This window comes from Azolla caroliniana, unplaced genomic scaffold (genome assembly GCF_043228905.1).
Source record: "Azolla caroliniana isolate FFs.n. ecotype wild unplaced genomic scaffold, voAzoCaro1.0.p SCAF_5, whole genome shotgun sequence".
In the NCBI taxonomy this organism is placed as follows: Eukaryota; Viridiplantae; Streptophyta; class Polypodiopsida; order Salviniales; family Salviniaceae; genus Azolla; species Azolla caroliniana.
The window spans coordinates 6702803-6727079 of NW_028230440.1; the positions used below are offsets into that span (position 1 = coordinate 6702803).

The following is a 24277-nucleotide window of genomic DNA, read 5'->3' on the forward strand; positions in this document are numbered from 1 at the left end:
TCCTCAGGATCCAAAATGGTTAGTTTAGACTTGAATCACCCACAAATTAACGACTTAATTCATAAACAATTCAATTTGGCTTGGGGATTCAAGGGTTCAATTAGAGCCTTCATAAATTGATGGTTTGCATTTTACCCATATTCAAACGGTGACTTTAACAATTTGGAATAATTTAAAAAATGATATCAAATGTAACATGTATTATAAGTTTTAACTTTGAATGTGTGCAACAATGAAATATATTCTATGTCAAGTTTTTGATGCACCATTACAATGATCAGAATTGACAAAAAAGAGCAATTGACATTATGAAAATGATCAAAATTACCTCTAGGCTTCAAGAGTCTTACTAGCACCCAACCTATGTATTAACCATACATTAATGTGCTATCATTTCATACGAAGGGTAAATAATATAGGAACAACATGATTTACTATCAATCAATCATGTTGTGTTGCACTCACATATTGTTGCTTGTGATAACTTGCACAAAAATAAGCCCCGACACTAACAACAAACTAAGGTTACTTTCAAGATACAACACATACCACATACAAGGCCAAACATTTTAACAATAAGACAAAAAAAACAAAAAACAAATCATTCATTGGAAATAGATTATATATGTTCACAAAAAATAGGATTAATCCTCCTCCAAATTGATCGAATCTTTAAACTTCCCATATAGGATTGTCTTCAATTTAGACATTTGTCCCAATATGGCATCTTTCTCTTCCTCTAGTCGATCCATCTCCTTCTTATTTTCTTCCTTCAACGTTTCAAGCCTTTCTTCCACTTCTTCACTAGGCATATGACAAAATACCTCACCAAGTTGATACCTCACTACATCTTCATCAACTAAAATCAATTCATTTGTCGCATCTTCAAGATTTTCCATCAATTCCTGCATTACAGATGTCGTCATTACTCAAGCAAACAGTATGCATATGTTAACCAGGATCTAGTCAAATTGGTAAGTGCTACTTCTGTAAGTTTTTCACAGGGATAAGTATCGGTCTATGATTGGAAGCTTCTTGAGAAACAATGAAACACTTGTAAGCTTTGCATTTGCATGTTGATATAGTAGTATAAAGATTGAAATGCAACCGATTTCCCACCTTTGTGTAGACAATTATTTTCATGCCCACAATCTCAATGTCTCGAGCAAGAATAGTTATCAAGACATTTGGTGCTTCATAGCGTTTAAGTGACTGAGAGGTGAATTCAATATATGATGACATACAAGATGAAGCCATCAAAGAGATATTACTTGATCGCAAAATACTCAAAGTTACCTTGGTTGCTCCATTGTGCTTGATAGGGACATCAAGTCTTAGATACATTGTTGTAAGTTATTGGAGAGATAGACAAATTCATTATTTTCTTTGTAAGTCAAATAATATGAACCTATGAGACCAAAAATATAGCATTTTCACATAGTACATGTCAAAAGTGAGTAGCAACTATCGATGTTCAAGAACTTTACTAATGAATGTCACAATCAAGAGTACGGATTGTGACTATGAGAGAAATTCATACAAGGATTGGGTTTGGTTGAAGATATGTGGAAAGTATAGTCTAATGTGATAAAAGGCATAACATTGTATGAAAGTTTGATAATTAGACTCCTGAAATTGTTTAGGGCACACTATGGCAAAGTGTACATAGTTGACTACTCTCATCACTTGTGCCCCAACACCCCGTCTCACATCATGAGTGTGAGCTAAGTTGCATGGAAACAATAGTTTGGAGGGCAGACAACGGGATCGGCTCTAACATGTATCGATATGTACGGTTTCCCCATTCGGTGAAGAATATGGTTTTGTTGTTAAGTGCTACATGTGTAGTATGATGGGTGAAACATGAGCCTCCACATTTTTCCCATGTCATAATACATTGGTGTTACAAAAAGGCCTCATTCCTAGAGGAATCTATTGATGCATCATGAAGAAAGTGTATTGCATCCCATTTTTAGAAAACAAAATTTTGCTTGTTTCTAATTTGATTCTAGTGAGTCAACACGAGGGACTTTATAGAACCTTAAGCATGTATTCAACAACGCTTTCTATAGCAATGATCTCAATGGGTAGTAATACCATCTCAAGTAGGAGGGTATATGGCATTTGTTCCTTGACTTGGAAAAACATTCTAAAAAATGCTCTTGAACATTTTCAAACTCTTTCAAAGTGAACTTAGGGATGTTATGCCCTATACTTCCACCCCATAGAGCATTGGTGTCACTGAAAGTGTCGAAAAGGTATTTCTTGAGGACCCAACACTTAAGTTTTCTGTGAGTGCATGTGTTCTCAAATGCATAATATGCTCTCCTTCTGGCCTCTAAGCAACGAATACCTCAAGGCCAAGATATTTAAAGATTTTAGTGGTTTCAATGGCTCATTATTGTACGTTATGCATGGTTTATTCTTATATTGGCTCTTCCCAAGCGTAATCTTTTTGAGAGAGAGAAAGAAAAATATATTAACATCTTTTAAGAGGCCAAAATGGCCTATAAGACCAAATAAGCGATTACATCTTAAGTGTTGTCTCATCTTTGAGAACAAATCAAAAATAAAATAAATATTACACAGTAAATATAAAAGTAAATAACATGAAAAGAAAAGAAATAAGGGAATCTGGTTTTTGGCACATGTGAGATCCTCAAGTTAGGTATATTGTAGCTTTTGTCTTTGAAAGATCTCTAGCATAGGTCAATCCAAAATGGAAATGTCTCCGGAGCGAGGGAAGCAACCTACGATGGCGGGAGATAATGGCTTTTATTTGTCGATGACAAGGGTGTTGAGGTCGTGGTACATGGGGCCGAGGCCTACGTGCACGGCAAATTGCCATTGCCCGATCAATTGTAACCCCTTTGTTATGTCCTGCTCTGAAGCCCATTTGTGTATCCCGGGGGTGACTTTTAGCATTAGGAGTGATGGGGCTAAAGAAAGTTGTGATTGTTCTTTGTGGATGAGCTTGTGTGGTTGTATTCTTCAACAAATTTTCCCGATATCTCTTGCTCTAGCAAGAAAAGTCCTAGGCATCGTTGGTCCTCATATTCCATTACCTTGTGTAGTGGGCCAAAGCCTTGTTTAAAGAGGCAATGGTATCTCCCTCTGATTTCATAAAAGACACTACAATGACAAACATAGTGTTCTTCAGATTCCACTCCTTGATGACACAATTGGCAAATTCTCTCTTCTAGAGGTAGTCGTGTATATTTGACTACCTCAATCTGTAGCTGATGTGATGAAGTTCGCAGCTGCCCTATCACACTACGCAGCGCAGAGAGAAAGAAACAAAACAAAATGTCATATTGAAGTCTGCAAAAAAATGACCGATGTGACTAAATATATGTTGGTACATCCTCAAGCAAAGGTTCATATCGAGGTGGAAAAATGACTCCATTGGATAATTATTCCAGTAAGAAACCTTCTGCCACAGATTTGAGGAAATTTGGTTGCATATATTATGTGCATGTGCGTACCTCACAAGTGAAGGACAAAGCTTGATTGTAAGAGCAAGAGCGTAAGGCCTATGGATTCTATGATCCAATTGGAAAGAAGATTGTAGTTTGGTGATAGTCCATATAAGTCAAATAATGGAAGATTTGGTCGCATATGTTATGTGCACGTGCCTCACATGTGAAGGACAAAGCTGGATAGTAAGAACAGGAGTCTAAGGCCTGTGGATTCTTTGATCCAATTGGAAAGAAGATTGTAGTTTGATGATAGTCCATATAAGTCAAATAATGGACGATTCTAAATAATACTGTAAAAAACCCCAATGTGGAATATGGCTGGGGCTGGAATAGGTGAATCCTTAACCCAAATTGGCTTTAAAAGTAACATTCCATTCTGAGTGGACAAGTTGGCTCTACAACACTGGATTGAGTTTGTTGATTTGAGGATCAGGCAGAATGTTGTGGCAGGTCAAGGAAAATAGAAGCACAAGCATTATAAACATCATGTGGATTGAATTGACACCCTTGAAGAGGATGAGGATCCAAGTTTGATGAAGGTGGCAATGAAAGCATCTAAGTGGAAGAAGGTTACGGAGTCTGAGCTGAAGAGTATTTCAAATAATAGACACCAGGAACTTGATTGACTGCGAGTTCCTGGTTGGACAATCTCCTTCTTGTAATCTTCTTGCAAGAATAAGAGATTGACCAGGCTATGAGGTTTTCACCTTCTAGTGTGTGATATTACTTCAAACAAGGAGCCATTAATAAACCAATTCCAACTTGGCCTATGCAATGAAATAAAGAATTTGTTCCTTACTTTTCATGAAGATCCCAAATCCATTACAGAGGCTATTAGTAGAGCAATGTGTTGAGAAAATTGACATTTTGAGCAGCATTCTAAAAAACCAACAACAAAATATTATATCCTATATCAGTGCAAATTTTTGTCTCCGCGACATCAACCTGACCTTCAAAGTCTAATCAAGTGCCCAAACCCACTCATATTGACAGACCTACACCAGTGAATATCATGGCAAAATGTCATTATGGATCTTTGTCTGAAAAAAAGATGTGATGACATTGAGCAACCCATGTTTGTTTGTATTATGATGGTCCAAGAGATATATCGATGAATTGACTACACAGATTGAAACGTGAAATAAGCCAAGCAAGTGCTAATGATAAACTTGATTCCAGATCTCCAGTTAGTTCTAGGGGGCTAGTAGGCCAAGCGAACAGCCTGAGTTTGTTGGACTTGAATTTTTGAGCCAACTAGAAGATGTACAATAAATGAGTAAGTTAAACTAAAATTGGAGCCATTTGGTTGGGCAACCAAGGATATGTAGTGCTTGTTCGTAATATTGGTTTAGTGTTCCCAACACTGGCTGGCATAGTTATTGCAGCACAAGTAGAGCTTAGCACATCTAAGTACATCTAGGTTGTTTGTCTTAGATTCATGAGGCAACTCTAGTTTTATGGATCAAGAATTTGCCTTGATACAAATCCTCTTGAATAAGCTTCCCCATCTAGAATCTATAATATTCATAGATAGATACTCTATTAGAAGTGAGGGATATAGTTGAAGAGTTTGAGCTAGTTCCCGTGGTTCTTGGTGATTTGACATGTGTGATTTCTCTCAATGTGATTCACAAACCTCAGCATTCAATTGTTCTTGGTTTGGTTTGGTTTAAGCTCCATAATCTAGTGATTGATTGGACAAAGGAAATAATCAAGGACCCTCAAAGAAATACCACTCCAAAGTTGCTCATTTTGATAAACCAGATTCAAGACCCCATGAAATCTCGACTATTTCTCTAAGAAGGGATACACAAAGAGGGATTAAAAGAGGAAATATTTATATTTGAGATGTTGGCAACTGAATGCTCCAACCAGCAGAAGTTTGAGGCTAGCCTGCCAACAAAGTATCAGACATTCACATTTGTTCTCCTAACAGTATTTTAGGACACTCCCAATGCATCAGCCTTATGATTGTCCTATTGACATACACCGAGGGAAAAAGCTACCATGGGGGGGATTTCATAATTTGTCGCCATCAGAGCTAAAGGTTCTTCAAAGATATATTGATGAGAATTTCACAAATAGGTTTATCATAAACTCTAGATCGCATGTTGGTGCACCCATCTTCTCTACTAAGAAGAATGACGGTTCTCTTTGTTTGGTCAAAGATTATTGAGGATTGAAGAAGGTCACCATTTGAAACATATATGCTTTTTGGTCTCCTGAAAGCACAATGATGCCTTTTGGTCTCATGAATGCGCAATTTTCTTTTTCGTCTCATGAATGCACTAGTAGATTTCAAGATATGGCAAATGATATCTTTTCAAGACCCATTTAGACATCTTCACCATAGTTTATTTGGTGATATCTTTGCTCTATTAATAAATCCAAGTCGAGCACGATTTCCATGTTAGTCTTATAGTGCTCATGGGAATATGGATTCTATGCCAAACTAAAGATAGAACCTCTAGGGTATGTAGTCTCAGCAAAAGGTATCTCTATGGATCCAATGAAGGTCGAAATAGTTCTAGATAAGCGAACAGCACATTTGGTATGCGATATGTAGTGTTACTTGAGATTTTGCAAATTTCTACGACAAGCTCATTATGAATTGTTTGAAGATCATGTTTCCTCACACAACCTACAAAACCCTAAACCAATCAATTACTTCAACTTCAAGTGCAACCAAGGCATATGACAACTAAAGTTGGTGTTTACATTTGTCCCCATTTTAATCCACATCAACCTAGCTAAGACCTTCATCATGAAAGCTGACACGTCTGATTTTACACTTGGAAGTGTTTTGTCGCCAACCAAGGGTGATGAGCAATGGGTAAATGCATCCAATTGTTTCTCATTCCAGAATATTCAAAGATATGAAAATCAATTACATGATCCATGATAAAGAGATTTAGATTACCATCCATTCTTTTGAGTGGTGGCACCATGTCTTGAAGGGTTCTCCCTAGAAGATAATTGTCTTTACTGATCATAAGAATTCCGCATATCTCCAAAATGCTCAAGACTTGAATAGAAGACAAGGTCATTGGACCCAATTTTTGATAAGTTTAAGCTTTTTGATCATGTATCGCACTAGGCTACAACAAGCAAAACCAAATGGCCTATCTTGCTGCTCCTATTTGGCACCTTGTTGGCCTCCTTTCATTGATGGAACAATTCACAAAGAGGCACATTTCCTACCTTGCACCAAGTCTATCAATTGTAAGGAAGATAACATAGCTCATTATGTTTGACATATTCAGCACTATGGTTTATTGAATGAAATTTCAATGATTGTGCACCACAATTCAACTGAAAATTTTGGAAGCATTTGAAAGATTTTCGGTTTTCTTGTAAGAACTGTTAACCCAATATCCACAAAGTAACATCCAAACCAAGAGTACAAGTTAGTAGTGCATTATCTTAATCATTTCATCAACCACCACCAGGATGATTGGTTTGACTTCTAAAAATATGTGGTGTTTGTTTTCCACTGAACATATTCCATTCTGGCCAAACACATATCATCATCCTTGCGGGACAATGCTTGAGAATCCAGAAGATTCTATATCTAGCAGTTGTGGATTGTCTAAATCAACTCTAGGAGATTTAGGTTTTGCTTTCTCATCATTTGCACAATGTTAAGGCTGCACACAAGTATATTGCTAATCATCACCCCCTCAATTCCTCATTAGAAAAACATAGGTTTAGAAATGGAGTTCGTGATTAGTTGTTGCCATGTAATGTGAAGATCATCAATCCAGCTGACAAGCTCGTTTACCAATGGTCCATTTGTGATCCTTGACCAAATCAATGATGTCACATTTTGTCTAGATTGTTTCTATAAGGCAACCAGCTATGTAGAGCACCAAGTTGTGGTCTAGGAAGACCTGAGTGGAAATCTAAATTCCAATTGGGAGATTGATTCAATAACATGCGATAACCAAGTGTGCTGATATCATGAGAGAACCTCGTGTCCCATGTCAATCATTGAAATCCAATACCCACTTCATACAAGAGCTCATTCAGATGAGAAGAAGCTGCAGTAATGTCGATCAAGGGACAATTGTGTAGATATCTTTATGAAATAAACAAGTACTTAGGACTTGTGCAGATAAAGTAGCTATGCCAGAACATCCAAGTGGTGCAATAGCAGAAAGCAGATGAAGAAGATACAAGCGACAAAGGAATTCAAACCGAATAATGAGGCAGATCGTGATAGGACTGTTGCCTACAAAGAAGCTATTATGGAGCATCCAATGGAAGAATATCGGCAGACGAAGAAAATGCAAATGATGCAGGAATTGGATCAACCAAATAATGTGGGAGCTCATGGAATAAAGATAAAGCTAGAGTTTGGGACACCAAGCAATGCGGATGATGCAAATATAATGCTTAAGTATTTGTTTTAACAACTGCCAATAGACCATTCTTACAAAGAGGGTAGAAGAGTTAAATGTAGGAACCACGTTAGTCCTTATGATAAGCAACATAATATATTAGAATCTTAGTTTTGAGATCTTCAGTTCCAGTCCTTGAGTTGAGTTGTATCTATGTCAATAATCTTCTTAGGAGTACATGAGCTATTCGTTGTATCCCTTTAGTGTAGTGGCACTCTGGCAGTTATACTTAATATATAGCATCTATTTCCCCTATTGTATTTTGGTGTTGGTCCCCACAACCATTATCTGATATGATGCCAATGTCAGATTAAAGGCTAAAGCAAATAAAGGAGTAAAAATCCTAGACCTCTAGAAAGTTCATTTTTGCGGGAGGGCAAGTGAGTAATGCAATGATTCATGTTTAGAGTGTTTATAATCTCACACATGTTTATTTTCCACTATCAGAAAGGGGAAATTTTTTTATCTTGAGCCTTGACTGCATTCCACAGTGCACATCAAAGAAAAAAATTGTTTCTAGGAACAATGAAACAATTGTTTTCTGGGTAGAAGTCTTGCAGTGAGAATGCGTAATGATTTGATACTCAACAAGTCCAACGCAATTTACTAGAGGGAAAGATTGTGGATTATCGGAGGATGGCACACTGCGTGAACTTATTCCAACAGGGATGGATTTCCAGCTAATACTTAGGCCTATATACAGCTATTGTTTCTCCAGTGGTTCAGTAGTGTTCTTCTGGATTAGTAAGAAGCAGGTGTGCATGTGTAGTGTTCTCTTGGGTTAGTGGTAAGTTATAAGTGTTATTGACACGTGTTAGCATACATTGAATCTCATTATATTGCATCTAATGTCTTGTCCCCCACAATCACAAGTTTGAGTGAACGCATTTTTCGATTACAAGAAAATACTATATTTCCTACATTTTATAATTACTTGCAATTGCAATTTCTGATATGTGTATAAAAGACAATACTTTCACAGTTGAGAGATTTCGAGCATAATGCATAGTGTCTATAAACAATACACAATTAGAGTGTATGTGTTTTAATATGAAGAGAAAATCCAAAATCTCCTAAAGATTCTATTCTACAACTGAAAAGAGAGAAACAAGGAAACAAGGAAAATAATTAACCTTTTTCAATTTGATGTCATCTTCGAGGTCATGCAATTTATTGTTTAATCGACCAAACGTGTTGATATTCTGCTGATCTTCCCATGTTACCTCTGTCTCTTTTCCTTCACCCTGAGAAGATAATAAAAACTTAATAGTCAAAATTGAAAGCCTGGATATGGCAAAATCCAGAAAAGAAAATATAGATCTTAAAGCAAACAAAACAAAACCCTAGACATGGAAATAACAAAAACAAACACTGGATTAAGACTTTAAAATAGACACAAAACTTATAAAGCAACAAAAAACAGCAAATTTTGAGGCCAAAAACGAAAGCCCAGACATGGAAAAAACGCTAGATTTTAATACAAAACAACGAAACCGGCAAATACAAAATAGAAAAGAAAAAGGTGACTGGAGGAACGAAGAAATCAAAGAGCAAAAAGAAGAAGAATGAATGAAATTTCGATACGGAGAAAGCAAAAATGCAAAGGGAGGAAAGAAATCCCTATGTATGGAGAAAGCAAGCAAGAGAGAGAGGAAAGAAAAAAGAAAAAAGAAAGAAACAATGGCAAGAAAGGCCAAAGAAGCAAAAAGAAAAAGAAAAAGAAAATGGAGTCAGAGAAGATGCAGGCAAGGCAAGGGGATGGGGATGGGGATGGGGATGGGGATCCGTTTACCTGCTGCATTCTTGCGAAATGCAGAATTCGCTCCTACTTCTGACTCCTTCTACCTCTCTCAATATTACGCAGTGAGGGGGAGGATGGGGGGGGGGGGGGGCTGCTATATCACACACAAACACTTCTAGACATACATACATGCATACATATACTGTTATACATATATGTATATGTATGTATGTATGTATGTATGTATGTATGTATGTATGTATGTATGTATGTATGTGTATGTATGTATATGTATGTATATGTATGTATGTATATGTATATGTATGTATATGTATGTATGTATGTACGTACGTGCGACTCGTGTCTACCTGCTACCAAATAATAAAGAGGGCTGGCGAGGGAGTCGCGGCCATGGATGGTGCAAGGCACTTACTTGGTTGAGGGCGCCTACGATCTGGATAAAAAAAAATGTCACCAGACACCTGACCTATCATGATAGCGAGACAGATCAAAATCTGGAGTTGGGAAGTATGGTGTCCTTGTCTCCGGTATGTCCAATGCAAGGATGAATTAGGGCATAACCATATAGAATCATCATAAATCCTTAGATGGTTTTGAGAGAGTCAATGATGTTTTGAGGACTTTGCAACTAGCGAAGCATCAGATTTGGACATCACATATGCCATTGGAAGGTGTTGATATTGCTTATTGGGGTGCTTATGATGGAAGGGGATGTTTTCTATATAGGACCCTCAAACATCTTGCCACACCATGCCACCCATGCATCATATCTATCCCATGATGTGAACTCTTACCCTGCTTATATACCAAGCTTGCTCAATTATAGTGTCATATGCACAATAAGGATCTAGGATGCCTGAAAGACGCCCTTTTTGGCATCAACATTAACAATCGACAATGGTTCGGTTTGAACTAAACCGAACCATGAAACCTTGCTTAACGGTTTAAACAATTCGGTTTGTTTTGGCGGTGAACGGTTCAATTCGGTTTTTACGGTTTGATGGTTTGTAAAATTTAAATTTATTTATTTTAAACAACCTTCTCATTTTGAAGCCTAATTCTCACATTTTAGGAAAAATCTTTAGAATTTTGAAAAAAAAGAAATCAAATTTGAAATTTGAAATTTGAACTAAATTGAAAACCGAACTGCGGTTTAATGGTTTTAACGATTTGGATTTGTACCTCATGGTTTGGTTTAATGGTTTCGTGGTTCGGTTTAGTTCAGTTTAGGTTTCAAAAAATTTTAACTGTTCGGTTCGAACCAATTTTGTTTGGACACTCTCAAACCATTGCCGATTGTTAATCAACATTCATCACCATTAGATGGCGTCCATAGTGATCTCCATTCTTATAGAGCTCCTGATAGCAACTCAAATAGTATCATCTAGGGGAGAACCAATAGAAACAAAAAACTATTGTGCCATAATTGTACAACATGCTTAATGTATTTATGTAGTGTCGACATGTAACTTGTTACGTGCTTTTATGGTTCAATGTTTATTTTTCACCTGTGCTTGTTTATGTGAGTTTTATCAACAATTAATTATTGTGAAGGCAATGCCAATGTCCAACTGATTTTGTATATCTTCATTGAATTAGAAGAAATAGGGAATGATTCCTGTTGCAAAATGGTGAGCCCCTAAACTTAATGGGAATGGTTTAAAATTTAGGAGGGTGACCCATAAATTTAGAAGAAATAGGGCATGGGGTATGTTTTCCATATTGAATAGTGGTATCTCTTTACGTTTAACGGAAAATATAGTAAATATCAAAATTCCAAGAAATGTATACTTGCACATACAAGATATGGATTGCTATTGAGAATTTTGCGCTCATGAAAAATTTAAATTCGGAACTAGAGAGTGCTGGAATGAACATAGTTTATGGATTTCAGAGGATTTTGGCATGTCCTCAGTAATATTGTTTCCATTCTTTTTGTGTATGATTAAATGTGACAATTGCAATTGTTTCCTATTATGGTTTATAATGTTCGATATTTTTGTTCATATAATGTATCAAAACTCTTCTCTCTTAGCTCGTCATATGGTAACTTGTTCTTCATTTTAATTTTAGTATACTATGTTGTCTTTCATTTAAATTGTTTATATTTTCAAGCCATTCAACGGAAATATGTTTTAATGGTTTTTTGTACAAACTTGTGTGTAGAGTGGTATGTATTTGTTTTTTATAGCAAAGTGTTTACATTTACATATTATGTAATTTTTTAGCAAATATTATGTGGTTTTTCGCGAAACTTTATTTATACCAATTTATAGACAAGTCATAAAATGGATTGTGCATATACGTATGTGATAGAAATTAACGTTCTTATGACTTGTTTGAAACATATATTTATTAAACAAAGAATATTTCCACGAAACAAGTTATTCTTGGTTATTTTTGTAATGTTTTAGAGAATCTTTGGAAGGAAGTTTGTAACACTATGTTCCCAATTGAATTATGTTTGAGGGGCTTATTATGAATATAATCATTAATCAACGAAATTTACAAAGTCTAGATATAATGTATCATTAGTTCCCAAACCGATTTATGCAAACCGCTTTGGAACCGGTTTAGGGACCGGCAACAGTCGGCAACGGTTTAGTTTGAACCGATCCAAACTGCGGCTTAACGGTGTCGTGGAGGATTCTAGGCTCAAGGAGAAAACTTGCCGACCGCGTGTGAACGAGGGAGTGCACGGATGCACATGAAAGGGGTCTTATGTATAACCAATTGTAAATATTGAAGTAACAATAAGTACAAGATAGAGCATTTTAATAGGTACTTTTATAATCCACAAAAGAGGGGAATTATAGTGAGTGATGGGAGTGAATCGTGGGAGAATCAATGACAGAAGTAGTTGTCATAACAACCTAATGTAATGTTGATCCTCCCTCTCCTTGGAGCTATAAAAAAGGAAGGGAGGGTGTTTGTTGGGGGACAATTGGTTTTAGAGGGGAAGGTGTTGCCGGATTGGGAAGTGAAGTGTTGTAGGTTTTTTGCTTTGTGCATTCGGCTAGGTAGGGTGAGGCCTCTGCTCGTGTAGGAAGCCCGTGTGCTCCTGACCAGAGGCTCACTAGTCTGTGTGTGTCTATCGAGCTCGAAGCTCTACTAACCGGACGAAGGCCATGTCTTTGTATTCTCTCTCTGTCTTTAATTGGTTTCTGAGTTTTTGTTGTATCCGGGGTGCTTTTTGTTGTTCTGCCCTTTGTGTTAATAATCGAATCCTTGTTTTTTGTAACTGGAAAGCCAACATCTTTCCCTCCTCTATTTTGCGCTTACTCGTTCGTGCCTGAGAGCCCGTGTGCTCATATTCCGGAATATAGGACAGGGTCGGATCGGCCGCTGCAAGCCTCAACTGCTGCTCATTCTTAAGCTCCTTGGTCCGAGACCTTGGTGGTCCCACCCTAGCCAACCCGCAAGCCACGAACTTCCACAACAACAGTTTAAACGGTTCGGTCGAGGTTCAAATTTTTTTAACGTTTTAGTTCAGTTTCAATAGTTAGAAACTATGGTTTAAACGGTTTTATAGGTTTTTTAATTTAAAACATTTTTTAATTTAATTTAATTTTTTTTTTTCAAAAGAAAGTATACTTCCATTAGTATTTAGAAAAGTCATAACAACATACAAAAATTTCCCCAAAACATCTTTATAAGATGTTGGTTGAAAAAACAAAAGTTTTGACTCCACCATAGAGTAAAAGTAAACAATTAATCTGAAAATTGTTCTATAAAAAGCTTCCACAAAGGTCTACCAAACGAGGTAAAATGCAATCTATACCCTTTTGTTATGCAATCAAGAACCTTCAATCTCCATAACATGTTGCAGGCTGTAAATAGCCATCTTCTTTCACCCGTTCCGGGTGATATCAAGGGATGTTCCATTCAAGATCCCAATACCCTCTGTTTTTCTCTTTGTTTGATGCCTCGAGAAGATTGTCAAGGCCTCCATACTGAATGCAAACTATATGTCCCCCTGGTTTAAATATTGTGGCTTGCATACTTCCATTGTCCAGTGTTATAAGCGTGTAAAGCCTTTGTCTTTTTTTAACCCACAGAATTGTTTGATAAGTTGGCACTGTCCATAAACATTCTGTATTAACACAAGTAGTTAATCTAAAGTTTTCCTCACCCACTCTCTATAGTATGCTTCGACGCCACCACCATCTTCACTCATCCTCATAACAAGAAAAATGCTTCATACAATCCACTTCAGCCATCTTGACGATTAGCATGTTGCAGCATCTTGCCAAAGTCCACTAAAATCTTGCATAATCAACAGAACTCAGTATAAAAATTTCCTCACCCACTCATGCTATTCAACTTCGACCCCACCACCATCTTCACTCATCCTTATGTCATAAAAATTCTTCCTTTAGTCCACATCAGCCAACTCGTCGACTAGCATCTTGCCAATGTCCACGCAAAACCTGTAATAATTTAAATTTTTTTTAAAAACAATCTGTTCATTTTCAAGCCTTATTCTCACATTTTAGGAAAATCTTTAAAATTCTGAAAATTTAAAATTCAAAATAATGAAATATTTTAAAATTTAAAATTTGAAATTTGACCTAAGTTGAAAACCAAAACCGAACCACGAAACCGCGGTTTTAATGGTTTAACGATTTGAATTTTTTGAATGGTTCGGTTTAACGGTTTCGTGGTTTGGTTTGGTTCAAGTTTCAAAATGTTTAAATTGTTCGGTTTTGACACTCTTGACCTAACTATTGCCGATTATTAGGGATCGGTTTGGAACCCCAAATAGGTTTAGGCTTAACCGGTTTGGCTTGGATAAGGCCAAACAGGTTAAGCCTAAACCGAACCATTGCATATTCCTATATATAAGGGCAACACTCTACACTTAATACTATAGATGAATTACCATGGTACAAAGTAATTCCTTGGCTTTTTGCACATATTGCGTAACATTCTTTATAAGGTCAATCAACAAATGAGATGAATTATTACAATAAGAAAAAATACTTAATAGTATAGATGAATTATCATGATAAGAAGTAATTCCTTGGCTTTTTGCACATATTGTGTAACATATTTTATAAGATCAAACAACAAATGGGATGAATTATCATGATAAGAAAAAATACTTAACAATATAGATGAATTATCATGATAAGAAGTAATTCGCCTTGGCTTTTTGCATCATGTACACCTCCTCGCGCGGACAAAGCACATCAAAGTGCACTATCACTTCATCCGAGAGCGCGTTCTAGCTGGCAATGTCGACCTACAACACATTAGCACCAATCTTCAAACGACCGACATCTTCACTAAAGCCTTAGGAGCCGACAAGCTATGGCAATTCATGACCGATCTCGGATTGATGATCCCTGACCTACCAAGCTTGAGGGGGAGTACTGAAGACATTGTGCAATAACGCATGGATTCCGCAATAACGCGTGGATTCCGCAAACCGCGCACACTACGCAATAACGCGTGGATTACGCAATCGTGCAACGAAGTTGCGAAGAGCCGATCTACCACGCAAAGCCGTGAAGAAAGACGCAAGCCGAAGCGCAGACTTCGCAACTACGCACAACGCAAGCTGGAGCACGGATTCCGCAAGTCCGCATAAATGCGAGTCGACGCGGACTCCGAAACGCGAGTTGAAGCGGATTTCGGATACCGTCTGAAACCGACCCGACTTGACCTTATCCTTTACTTTAACAATATAGAAGATTTATCATGATAAGAAGTAATTCCTTGGCTTTTATGCACATATTGTGTAACATTCTTATAAGGTCAATCAACAAATGGGATGAATTATCACGATAAGAAAAAATACTTAATATTATAGATTAATTATCACAATAAGAAGTAAATCCTTGGCATTTTGCACATATTGTGTAATACTCTTTAAAAAGTAACGAAAAAACGACCCAAGGTGGAACTACCAGCCCCCAAGCTCCCACGCTGGTTGTTTCCAACCCTCACCTCCCACCTTCCCTCCCTCCATTGAAGGCTAGAGGATCGGGCTCGTGCTAACCAACGATGTTTGCGACTAGTTTATAGCTCTAGGTACCTACTTACATTAAGTAAAATGTCTCATATTCTTGAACTTGGCGGGGGGTGATTCTCCGATTTATATATAAGCCATCTTGTATAGTCTTCCTATAAAAATCTCTCCCAACTAACTGGAAAGTAACTCCTTTTTGGAAAAAAAAAGTCAAAATCACCAACATGGTGACTTGTTAAAAAATGTCACCATATAGTTGATATTGTCTAAAAAATATAAGATGCATTTGTTGTTCTATGCTACCTTTTTTTATGTGTTGGCTATTGAAAACACATCGAATATTTTAGACCATTGAATGGACGAGTCATGCTTAGATCCTTTTGTGCAAAAAGACGGAAAGATCTTTTACTATCTTCAATCTCTCCATATGCAACAATAATATGAATCTGATTTGAGCATATATGTCAATACAATATGATACCATCAATTGGCCAATACATGAAACAAGAAGAAATCCATAAGTAGCACTTATTTTAATATCGTATACACTACACAACTTTATGATATACAAAATGTGCCAAAGAGTATATTCATATATAGAATGGGCCACTTACAAAACGGTTAATGCATATAATTTTTTTTGCAAAAGAGTATATTCATATACATGATCAAATTATACAAAATCTTCCTAACTAATGGGAAAGTAGCTCATTTTGATACAAATGAAGTTGCGAATCTCAATATGAAACTCAACATATCTTTCCTAAATCCCTAAACCAAGATAAATACAAATAAACAAAAGAAGAAAGTACATACAAGGTGGAGGTTTAGGTGCGGGTGCGGGTGCAGTTGGTCGAGTGTAGGTGCAAGGTGGAGGTTTCAAATATTCAAAAATAGGGGAAAAAGTAAATGTGCAAGGTTTTAGCAATGTTGCAGTTGTGCCCGTGTTAGGTGCTCCACGATCTCGGGTTAGGTTCAAAGGACCGAGTAAACTTTATAGAATTACAAGGACCGGGTTAGGCGCAGAAAATTACACTGCCCGGGTTAGGTTACCACACTATGGGTCAGGTAATCAAATGGCATCATCATTGCATGAGTTAGATGTGACAGAGTCTCATTAGAGCTTGGTTGGCTTTTAGGCGCACACTTTTTATGGATAGAGATCGAATAGTGCAGATCGCACATGCCATTTGAAATGTGTTGTACACTGTCCATGACCGTGATATCCTCACCAAGTCTAATTATTATTTGGTAGCAAATAGAAACGTGGATGTATGTACATGCATGTATGTCTAGACATTTGAAACCCCCAACCACACCTCCCCTTCCCAATTGGTTACTTTCTTTCCAACAATGTGCACTTTGCATCTCTCAAAGAAGAATTACACCATATCTACCATTCATATGATGATACCATAATGGATGTCACACACTCTTTGGGGACTGTAATGCATGATCTAAGGATCGAACAAACAACTTTGTTGGATGTGAGCACATGGGCTAAGGAGAAAGTCGTAGTAGAAGAAGTTGGCGGTCAAGTTGATTTGATTGAAGTAACACAACATAACAAACTACTTTCTGCTGCCCTTTGTGGCGCCCATGGATTCACGATATACAATTGTTCATCCTAATGTCCAAGATTGAATGCTTTCATATATTGGAACTACTCAGGGAGGTTCATGATTACTTGATGGGATCCCCATCTTATAAAAGAGTTCATTATCTCCCGTTGTTATATTGGCTTGGCAAGAGATCATGCATATCCATGCCTTGAGGTGAACAGGGATGCCAAAAGGATGTATATATGCTAAAAACAAGATTGGCCATGTGAAATAACAAGCAAGAACAATATTCCAACACCTTGTGAGGAAGAAGATGGTATGATTCCCACAATTTCAAGAGTTTGATATCAGGTCCTCGAGGTTTAAAGGCTAAGCAAAGTCCATCAATCATCATTTGATGCAGCTCGATACACAACCACTTGAAGTTTCATTCCAAACCATCTAATACACATGCTAAGAAGTTGGCCCAACAACATTCTTTGCTTTTGTGCCATCTTATGCATTGGTCTCAACCATTAGTTTAGACCTTTGGCCTCAACCTTTGATCTTGAGGGTTGAACTTTAGGATTTGACTTTGTGAGGATTCAAGATAATTCTACTCACTAAACAATTCTTTCAGCACTCAACACATATTGAGTATGACATCGATGTTTGAATCAATGATCACATGTCTATGTAGGTTTAGTGGATCGAACCTCCATTTTTAGAAGGAGTAGATGTAGGACTATCTTGTGGGGAAAGGACTTAGGTCGAGTGCAACATATCCTTAAGACAAAGATCACATGGCATAGGGCATATCAACAATTGTATCTCTCTAATGACAATTACATCCCACAAATTTTGGAGAGATTCAACATGCATTCGACCAATTTTGCAATGACATTGCTACTAGCCAACCGTAGACTTTCTGGAAAGATTGCCCTACATCAAGTTACGAAAGTGGGATCATTTGAAGTCGGTACCATATGCACCAATTATTGGCTATTCAACTGTAATCTGACTAAACTTAGCATGTATCTGACTAAACTTAGCATGTGTGGTGGGCATAACTATTAATAAGCAGATTTATGCATAGCCCCAACTGACCACAATGGGATGCAACGAATCATAACTTCATAAATGTATTTGAGAACATGGTATGTATGTGCTTTGCTTGCCTGTCCATCGTTTCTTCCAAGAAGACGAAAGGAAGAACAGAGAGAATGAAGAGTAATCAAAGAAAGAAGCAGAAGAACAAAGAAAGAAAGATCAACACAAATAAGAAAGAAAGAACAAATGGACTTAGAACCAAAGGATAGAAAGTCAGGTTTTCTCTGAGGAAGTATGGTGGATTCTGGAACTTAGATATGAGGTTATTATGCCTCCCTCATCATCCATTAAAAACACTTCCTATGCTCTCATCATTTGTAGAAAGACAAGGAATCATGTATGTACATTGCATTTGTATACCTATATATCGAGAATTGGTCTCGATTCTCACGGATCTCTACGAAACGACCTTATCTGGATGTTATCTGATGTTGATAGTAGGTACGAGGCTCATCAACTATTCAATCAATCTGTATACGGGAACACATTTTCGTGGAATACCCTCATTCGTGGTTATTTTAGAGGTAAAAATCTGCAGCTTGTCATACATCTGTATCGACAAATGCAAAGAGATTCATCGTGGAATCCTAATAATCATACTTTTGTCGCTTTGTTAAAAGCAAGTGGAAAACATAAGGATTTGCAACTAGGCATGGAAATACATAGTGAGGTTTCTTTGGCAGGTTTACTCGGAAAAGATCACTTTGTTTCTAGCTCCTTGATCGATATGTATGTCAAATGTGGTTCAATCACAAAAGCACAAGAGGTATTCAATTCTCTCTCTTGTCGAGATACCACTTTGTGGAATGTGTTAATCACTGGATACATTGAACATGGTTGGAATGAAGGTGCTCTTGGACTTTATGATAAGATGAAATATGAGGATATCGTGCCAAACTCAATCACATTCCTCTGCTTCTTGAAAGCTTGTAAAAGTATAAGAGACATAGAGAAAGGTCAAGAAATACATAGTGAGATTGGAAGAAGAGGAATGATGGACAGCAACCTTTCTCTTGGTAGTGCCATGGTTGACATGTACTCTAAATGTGGTCAAATAGGAAAGGCACGTGAAGTATTCGAAAAACTTACCATTCGAAATGCGATTGTATGGACTACGCTTATAGCTGGATATGTAGAGCATGAGCACAGCGAGAAAGCTCTAGAGTGTTTCGAACAGATGCAACGTGAACATATTCATCCTGATGCCTTTACATTTGTTTTATGTCTGAAAGCTTGTGGTAACATAAGAGCAATAGACAAAGGGTGTGAATTGCATGATGATGTTGAAAGAAGGGGCTTGTTAGAAGGCAATGTATTCCTTTATAGTGCATTGGTTGATATGTATGCTAAATGTGGATGTCTTGCAAAAGCACGAGGAGTGTTTGACAGAATCCAAGCAAAAAACACTGTTTTATGGAATACATTAATCTCCGGTTACGTTCAAGTTGGAGATAATGAGGAAGCCTTACAATGCTATGAGAAGATGCAACGTGAAGGCTTGTCACCCGATGCAACAACTCTCTTATGTACCTTACAAGCTTGTGGTAGAATAGGAGCCATGGAAAAAGGTATAGAAATTCATAATGAGATTAATAAGAAAAAGCTTTTAGAAATGGACCATCTTGTTGGCTGCGCCTTGATTGATATGTATGCAAAATGTGGCTTATTGGAGCAAGCACAAGGATTGTTTGATATGCTTCCCAATCATAGTACAGTGTCATGGAATGCATTAATCGTTGGGTATGTCGATCATGGATATGGGAACAAAGCAATAATTTGCTTTGAAAAAATGCAACGTGAAGGTCTCTCAATAGGACTCGCATCATACTCTTGTGCATTGAAAGCTTGTGGCAGCATAGGAGCTATAGTAAAGGGTCAAGAAGTTCATATGGAGATCGAAAGAAAAGGTTTTATTGAAAGAGATGTTATGGGTAACTGTCTTGTTGATATGTATGTAAAATGCGGTTGGCTTTCAGAAGCACAAAAAGTGTTTGATAAGCTTTCAGTTCGAGACACTATCTCATGGAATACAATGATGACAGGATATGCTCAATTTAGTGAAAGTGGAACCATTTTCCTTGTCTTTGACACAATGTTAGGAGAAGGTATGAAGCCTGACCCTGTTACATTTCTTCTTGTCCTCAATGCATGTAGTCGAACATGTCTATATAAGAAGAGCCAAACATATCTTGAGGCAATGAGTACAGTTTATGGTATGATTCCAGCACAAGAGCACCATTCTTGTATGATCAATCTTCTTGGCCGAATAGGTCAATTAGAGAAAGCAATGAAGAAAATTGGAAACCTTTCTCCTCCTAATCTATCAACATGGCATGCTTTATTGGGAGCTTGTAGAAGTTGGGGAAATACAAACTTTGGACTGAAAGCTTTTCAATATGCAGTAAATTTAGAGCGAAGTGGCACTTTGGCATCAAATATATGCCGGGTCTCGTTTTCAAGCAATACTAGGCAAGGGGGCAGAGAAAGACATGTACAAATATTTGTGTGAATAAGTGTATACATTTTTTGGTTAAGTGCACCCAAATTTTCTTCTCATCCAAAATTGGGTCACATTAGCTGACCAAGATATACAGGTGATCCCAATCCATGCATTCCATGATTTTATTGGATCACACTACGCACACCAAATGATATGTGCATAGAAGCTCTCCATAATTTTTGTTTACAAGCATGCACACTAATTGTTCGCTCCTAAAAGGACTTCATAATAGTGTCATTGACATGGCGAAAAAATGATTGCCTTGTCATAATGCTGATAAATAAATGACACTACTAGCTAAAAAAAATTTCCATTCCATTTGTATAGATGATTTTGAGATGGACATACATTGATTAACTGTTTGTTGACCTTCATAAATTGTGAGTCATGATGTCTTTGCAGTCAACCATGTGAAATGCAATTCACCTCTGATATACTTTTGTTAAGAGATGAAGATCTTGCATGGCTTTTGACATACTTGTACTTGTAAGTCCAAACAATAGTGTATTGTTTTTTATCCCACACATTTGATGAAATTACCTATCCAAATGTTAAGATAGTTATCTATCAATACAATGGCTTGTTACTCTATATGCTTGTAGAATAGGGAACATGCTATCTTTAAAAGGAAAACATGAATGTGCTTGAGAAAAGTACATATTTGTTTGTGTGATAAATATGTCATATCTCATGGGAACATGTTATCAAATAATTATCCTTCCACTTGTTAAGCCTTTGTAAGTTGTGTTTGTTATCCATTGATAAAGGCCTTGTTAATCTATATGCTTGTGGAATGGGGAACATGTTACAAAAAGTAAATATCTATGAATGATGAATGTCATATATTCAAAATTGGACACTTCCACTTATAATTTTCTAAGCAACCAACCACTTAGCCTTGTAACTCTTTATTGTACTAAGGTCTTTGCCGCTTAGTGCTATTAATTATTTTACTCATTTGGACATCATGTTGCTTGAGCATAATTACTAGCGATTCTAGAAGTTCACGCATGATCTTAGTTATGCTTTGTGAGCAAAAATCTTCCCTTATTCTTCTTATGTGTGGGATCACCTACATCCATCCACCTTTCACTCAATTGATGCCATACATATGTTACATACATGTGTAAGTGTATAGTTTGCATATAGCAAGACTCTATCTTAGCAACCATACCAACCATATGGCCCCAATAGCAAGTGACTAAATGAATCATGTGTTGTAATAGAATTAAGTCTATCCATCCATTTTGACATCTTGTCTGCTAAGTCATGGTATTTCATTAGAGACTTCAAATTATCGCGCAAAGATGTCATCTCGTTTATAAGAGAGAGGACTCCACCACATTTTATCAATTTGGTGTCTTGATATGGAGCTTTATAAGAGTTAAAAGTCATGATGAGAAACTAGACATGATTATTAAAGGGAAATGGATAAGACTATAACACATGTTGAGGAAATGATGCAAATATTTTAGAACGTTGAGATATATACAAATCTTATAATGTAAACCATGATTGGCTACTCTCAATCACCCAAACTTTAAGTGTGTTCACATCATAGGATAGAGTAGGTCACTATAATAGAGATAAACAAAGAGAGGACTCCACCACATGTTATCAATTTGGTGTCTTGATATGGAGCATTATAAGAGTTAAAAGTCATGATGAGAAATTAGACATGATTACTAAGGGGAAATGGATAAGACTATAACACATGTTGAGGAAATGATGCAAATATTTTAGAACATTGAGATATATGCAAATCTTATAATGTAAACCATGATTGGCTACTCTCAATCACCCAAACTTTAAGTGTGTTCACATCATAGGATAGAGTAGGTCACTATAATAGAGATATACACGGACAAACATATTACAACACTCTTTGTGCAGAGTGTATCAGCCACACAAGGCTCTTGGCATCTAGTATCACACAATTGTAGCGCCGCCCATGCTCTCGCAACTTTGTTCCTACTCTTTGTTACTTGCTACTTAGAAGCTCTATCAACCCTTCGTTATGTTCACCTCAAATTTTCATAATGTTTGCCCTAAGTGTATTTATACTCATACACATATCAGACTATTTACAAATGTAGCTCTTATTATTATTATATAATGTATATAATAATTAATTGGGCCGACCCGACTTGTCGACCTTGTCTTCACTTGGAGCCTCCATCAATGTAGTCGACTATAATAGTAGATTCTCTGTTTCCTCCAAGAACCAGTTGACAACCCTGTCAACTCGCTCGTCAATCCGACTGACCATCTAGTGTTCGGCTTGTCTTTGTTCGACTGCCAACTTCTCTCATAGACTTCAATTGTCGACTTCTCCCATAGAAGGGACAAATTCCTAACAAACTCCCCCTTCACTTCTATGGGCAAAATCAACTAGTTCCGTCTTCTATCGACAGACTCTGAGTCTGTCCATAGGTAGGTTCTTCGTGAGCACGTCGGATCCATTATCATCAGTATGGATCTTCACAAGGGTAAACTCTTCCTCATCCACCTTCTCTCATAACTAGTGATACCTTCTCTGTATGTGCTTGGTCCAAGAGTGATCCGCAACGCTCTTCGCTAGATGTATGGCACTCTGATTATCATAGTGGAGTACGAATCTTTCTTGTTTCATTCCTAATTCATTGAGGAAATTCTTCATCCATATTAGCTCCTTTCCTGCCTCTATCATAACCATATACTTTGCCTCTGTGGCCGACAACACCATGTAGTCTTCTGCAGTCTTGAATGCCACGACACTACTCCCCCTGCATAGATCATCACATAACCTGATGTGGATTTGCTTGAGTCTACATCCCCCGACATGTCTGAATTGGTAAAACCTTCGAGCACAAGTTTTCTAGAACCATACCTTGAGGTGCCTTTCAAGTACATGAGTATCCACATTACTGCTGCCCAGTGTTCTCGACATGGATTATTCATATATCAGCTCACTATTCCAACATCAAATGTTATGTTTGGTCTCGTACAGACCATAGCATACATTAAACTGCCAACGTCCGTGGCATATGGTACTTTCCTCATCTCGGCCTTGTCCTTTCCCCTTTTGGGCATTTTCTTGGCATTCAACTTGCAGTTTGTTAGCAATGTAGAACCGATTGGCTTCACTTTTGACATGTTAAATCTTTCTACGACTTTTGCGGCATACTTCTCTTGTGACAACCATAGCACCTTCTTAGTTATGTCTCGAATTATGTGCATCCCTAGGATTTGTTTGGCCGAGTCTTTCATGGTAAACGATTTGCCTAATGCTTTCTTCAAGGTCATGATCTTCTTTGTGTCCTGTTCGACTATTAGCATGTCATCTACATATAATAGGAGATCAAGAAGTCAGCTTCACCATACCTTTTTACAAACACACAATGATCAACATGTGTTTTATGGAACCCATGTTCCAGCATGAAGGATTCAAACTTCTTGTACCATTGGTGTGGAGCTTGTTTCAAACCATACAAGCTTTTCTTTAGTTGACACACCAAGTTCTATTTTCCTT

The 24277-nt window shown here is 37.2% G+C and overlaps 2 protein-coding genes across 2 annotated transcripts; one reads left to right on the forward strand and one right to left on the reverse strand.

The window, feature by feature from the left end:
* Positions 1-586: 586 nt before the first annotated feature.
* Positions 587-9764, reverse strand: AIP3 (ABI3-interacting protein 3). The gene is made up of 3 exons (XM_087320005.1): positions 9672-9764; positions 9013-9123; positions 587-905 (listed from the first exon to the last, which is right to left on the reverse strand). The coding sequence occupies exons 1-3, from the start codon at positions 9678-9680 to the stop codon at positions 645-647; spliced, it is 381 nt and encodes a 126-aa protein (XP_087176131.1). The 5' UTR covers positions 9681-9764; the 3' UTR covers positions 587-644.
* An 8920-nt stretch (positions 9765-18684) lies between these two features.
* On the forward strand, positions 18685-20775 carry LOC147863956 (pentatricopeptide repeat-containing protein At3g03580-like). Its single transcript, XM_087319324.1, has one exon. The coding sequence runs from the start codon at positions 18685-18687 to the stop codon at positions 20773-20775; it is 2091 nt and encodes a 696-aa protein (XP_087175450.1).
* Positions 20776-24277: the final 3502 nt, after the last annotated feature.

Coding starts and splice junctions, on each gene's coding strand:
- AIP3 (XM_087320005.1), bottom strand. Junction 906..9,012: donor ATGACATCAAATTGAAAAAG/GTTAATTATTTT, acceptor TCTGTAATGCAG/GAATTGATGGAAAATCTTGA.
- LOC147863956 (XM_087319324.1), top strand. CDS start 18,685: ATGTTATCTGATGTTGATAGTAGGTACGAGGCTCATCAACTATTCAAT.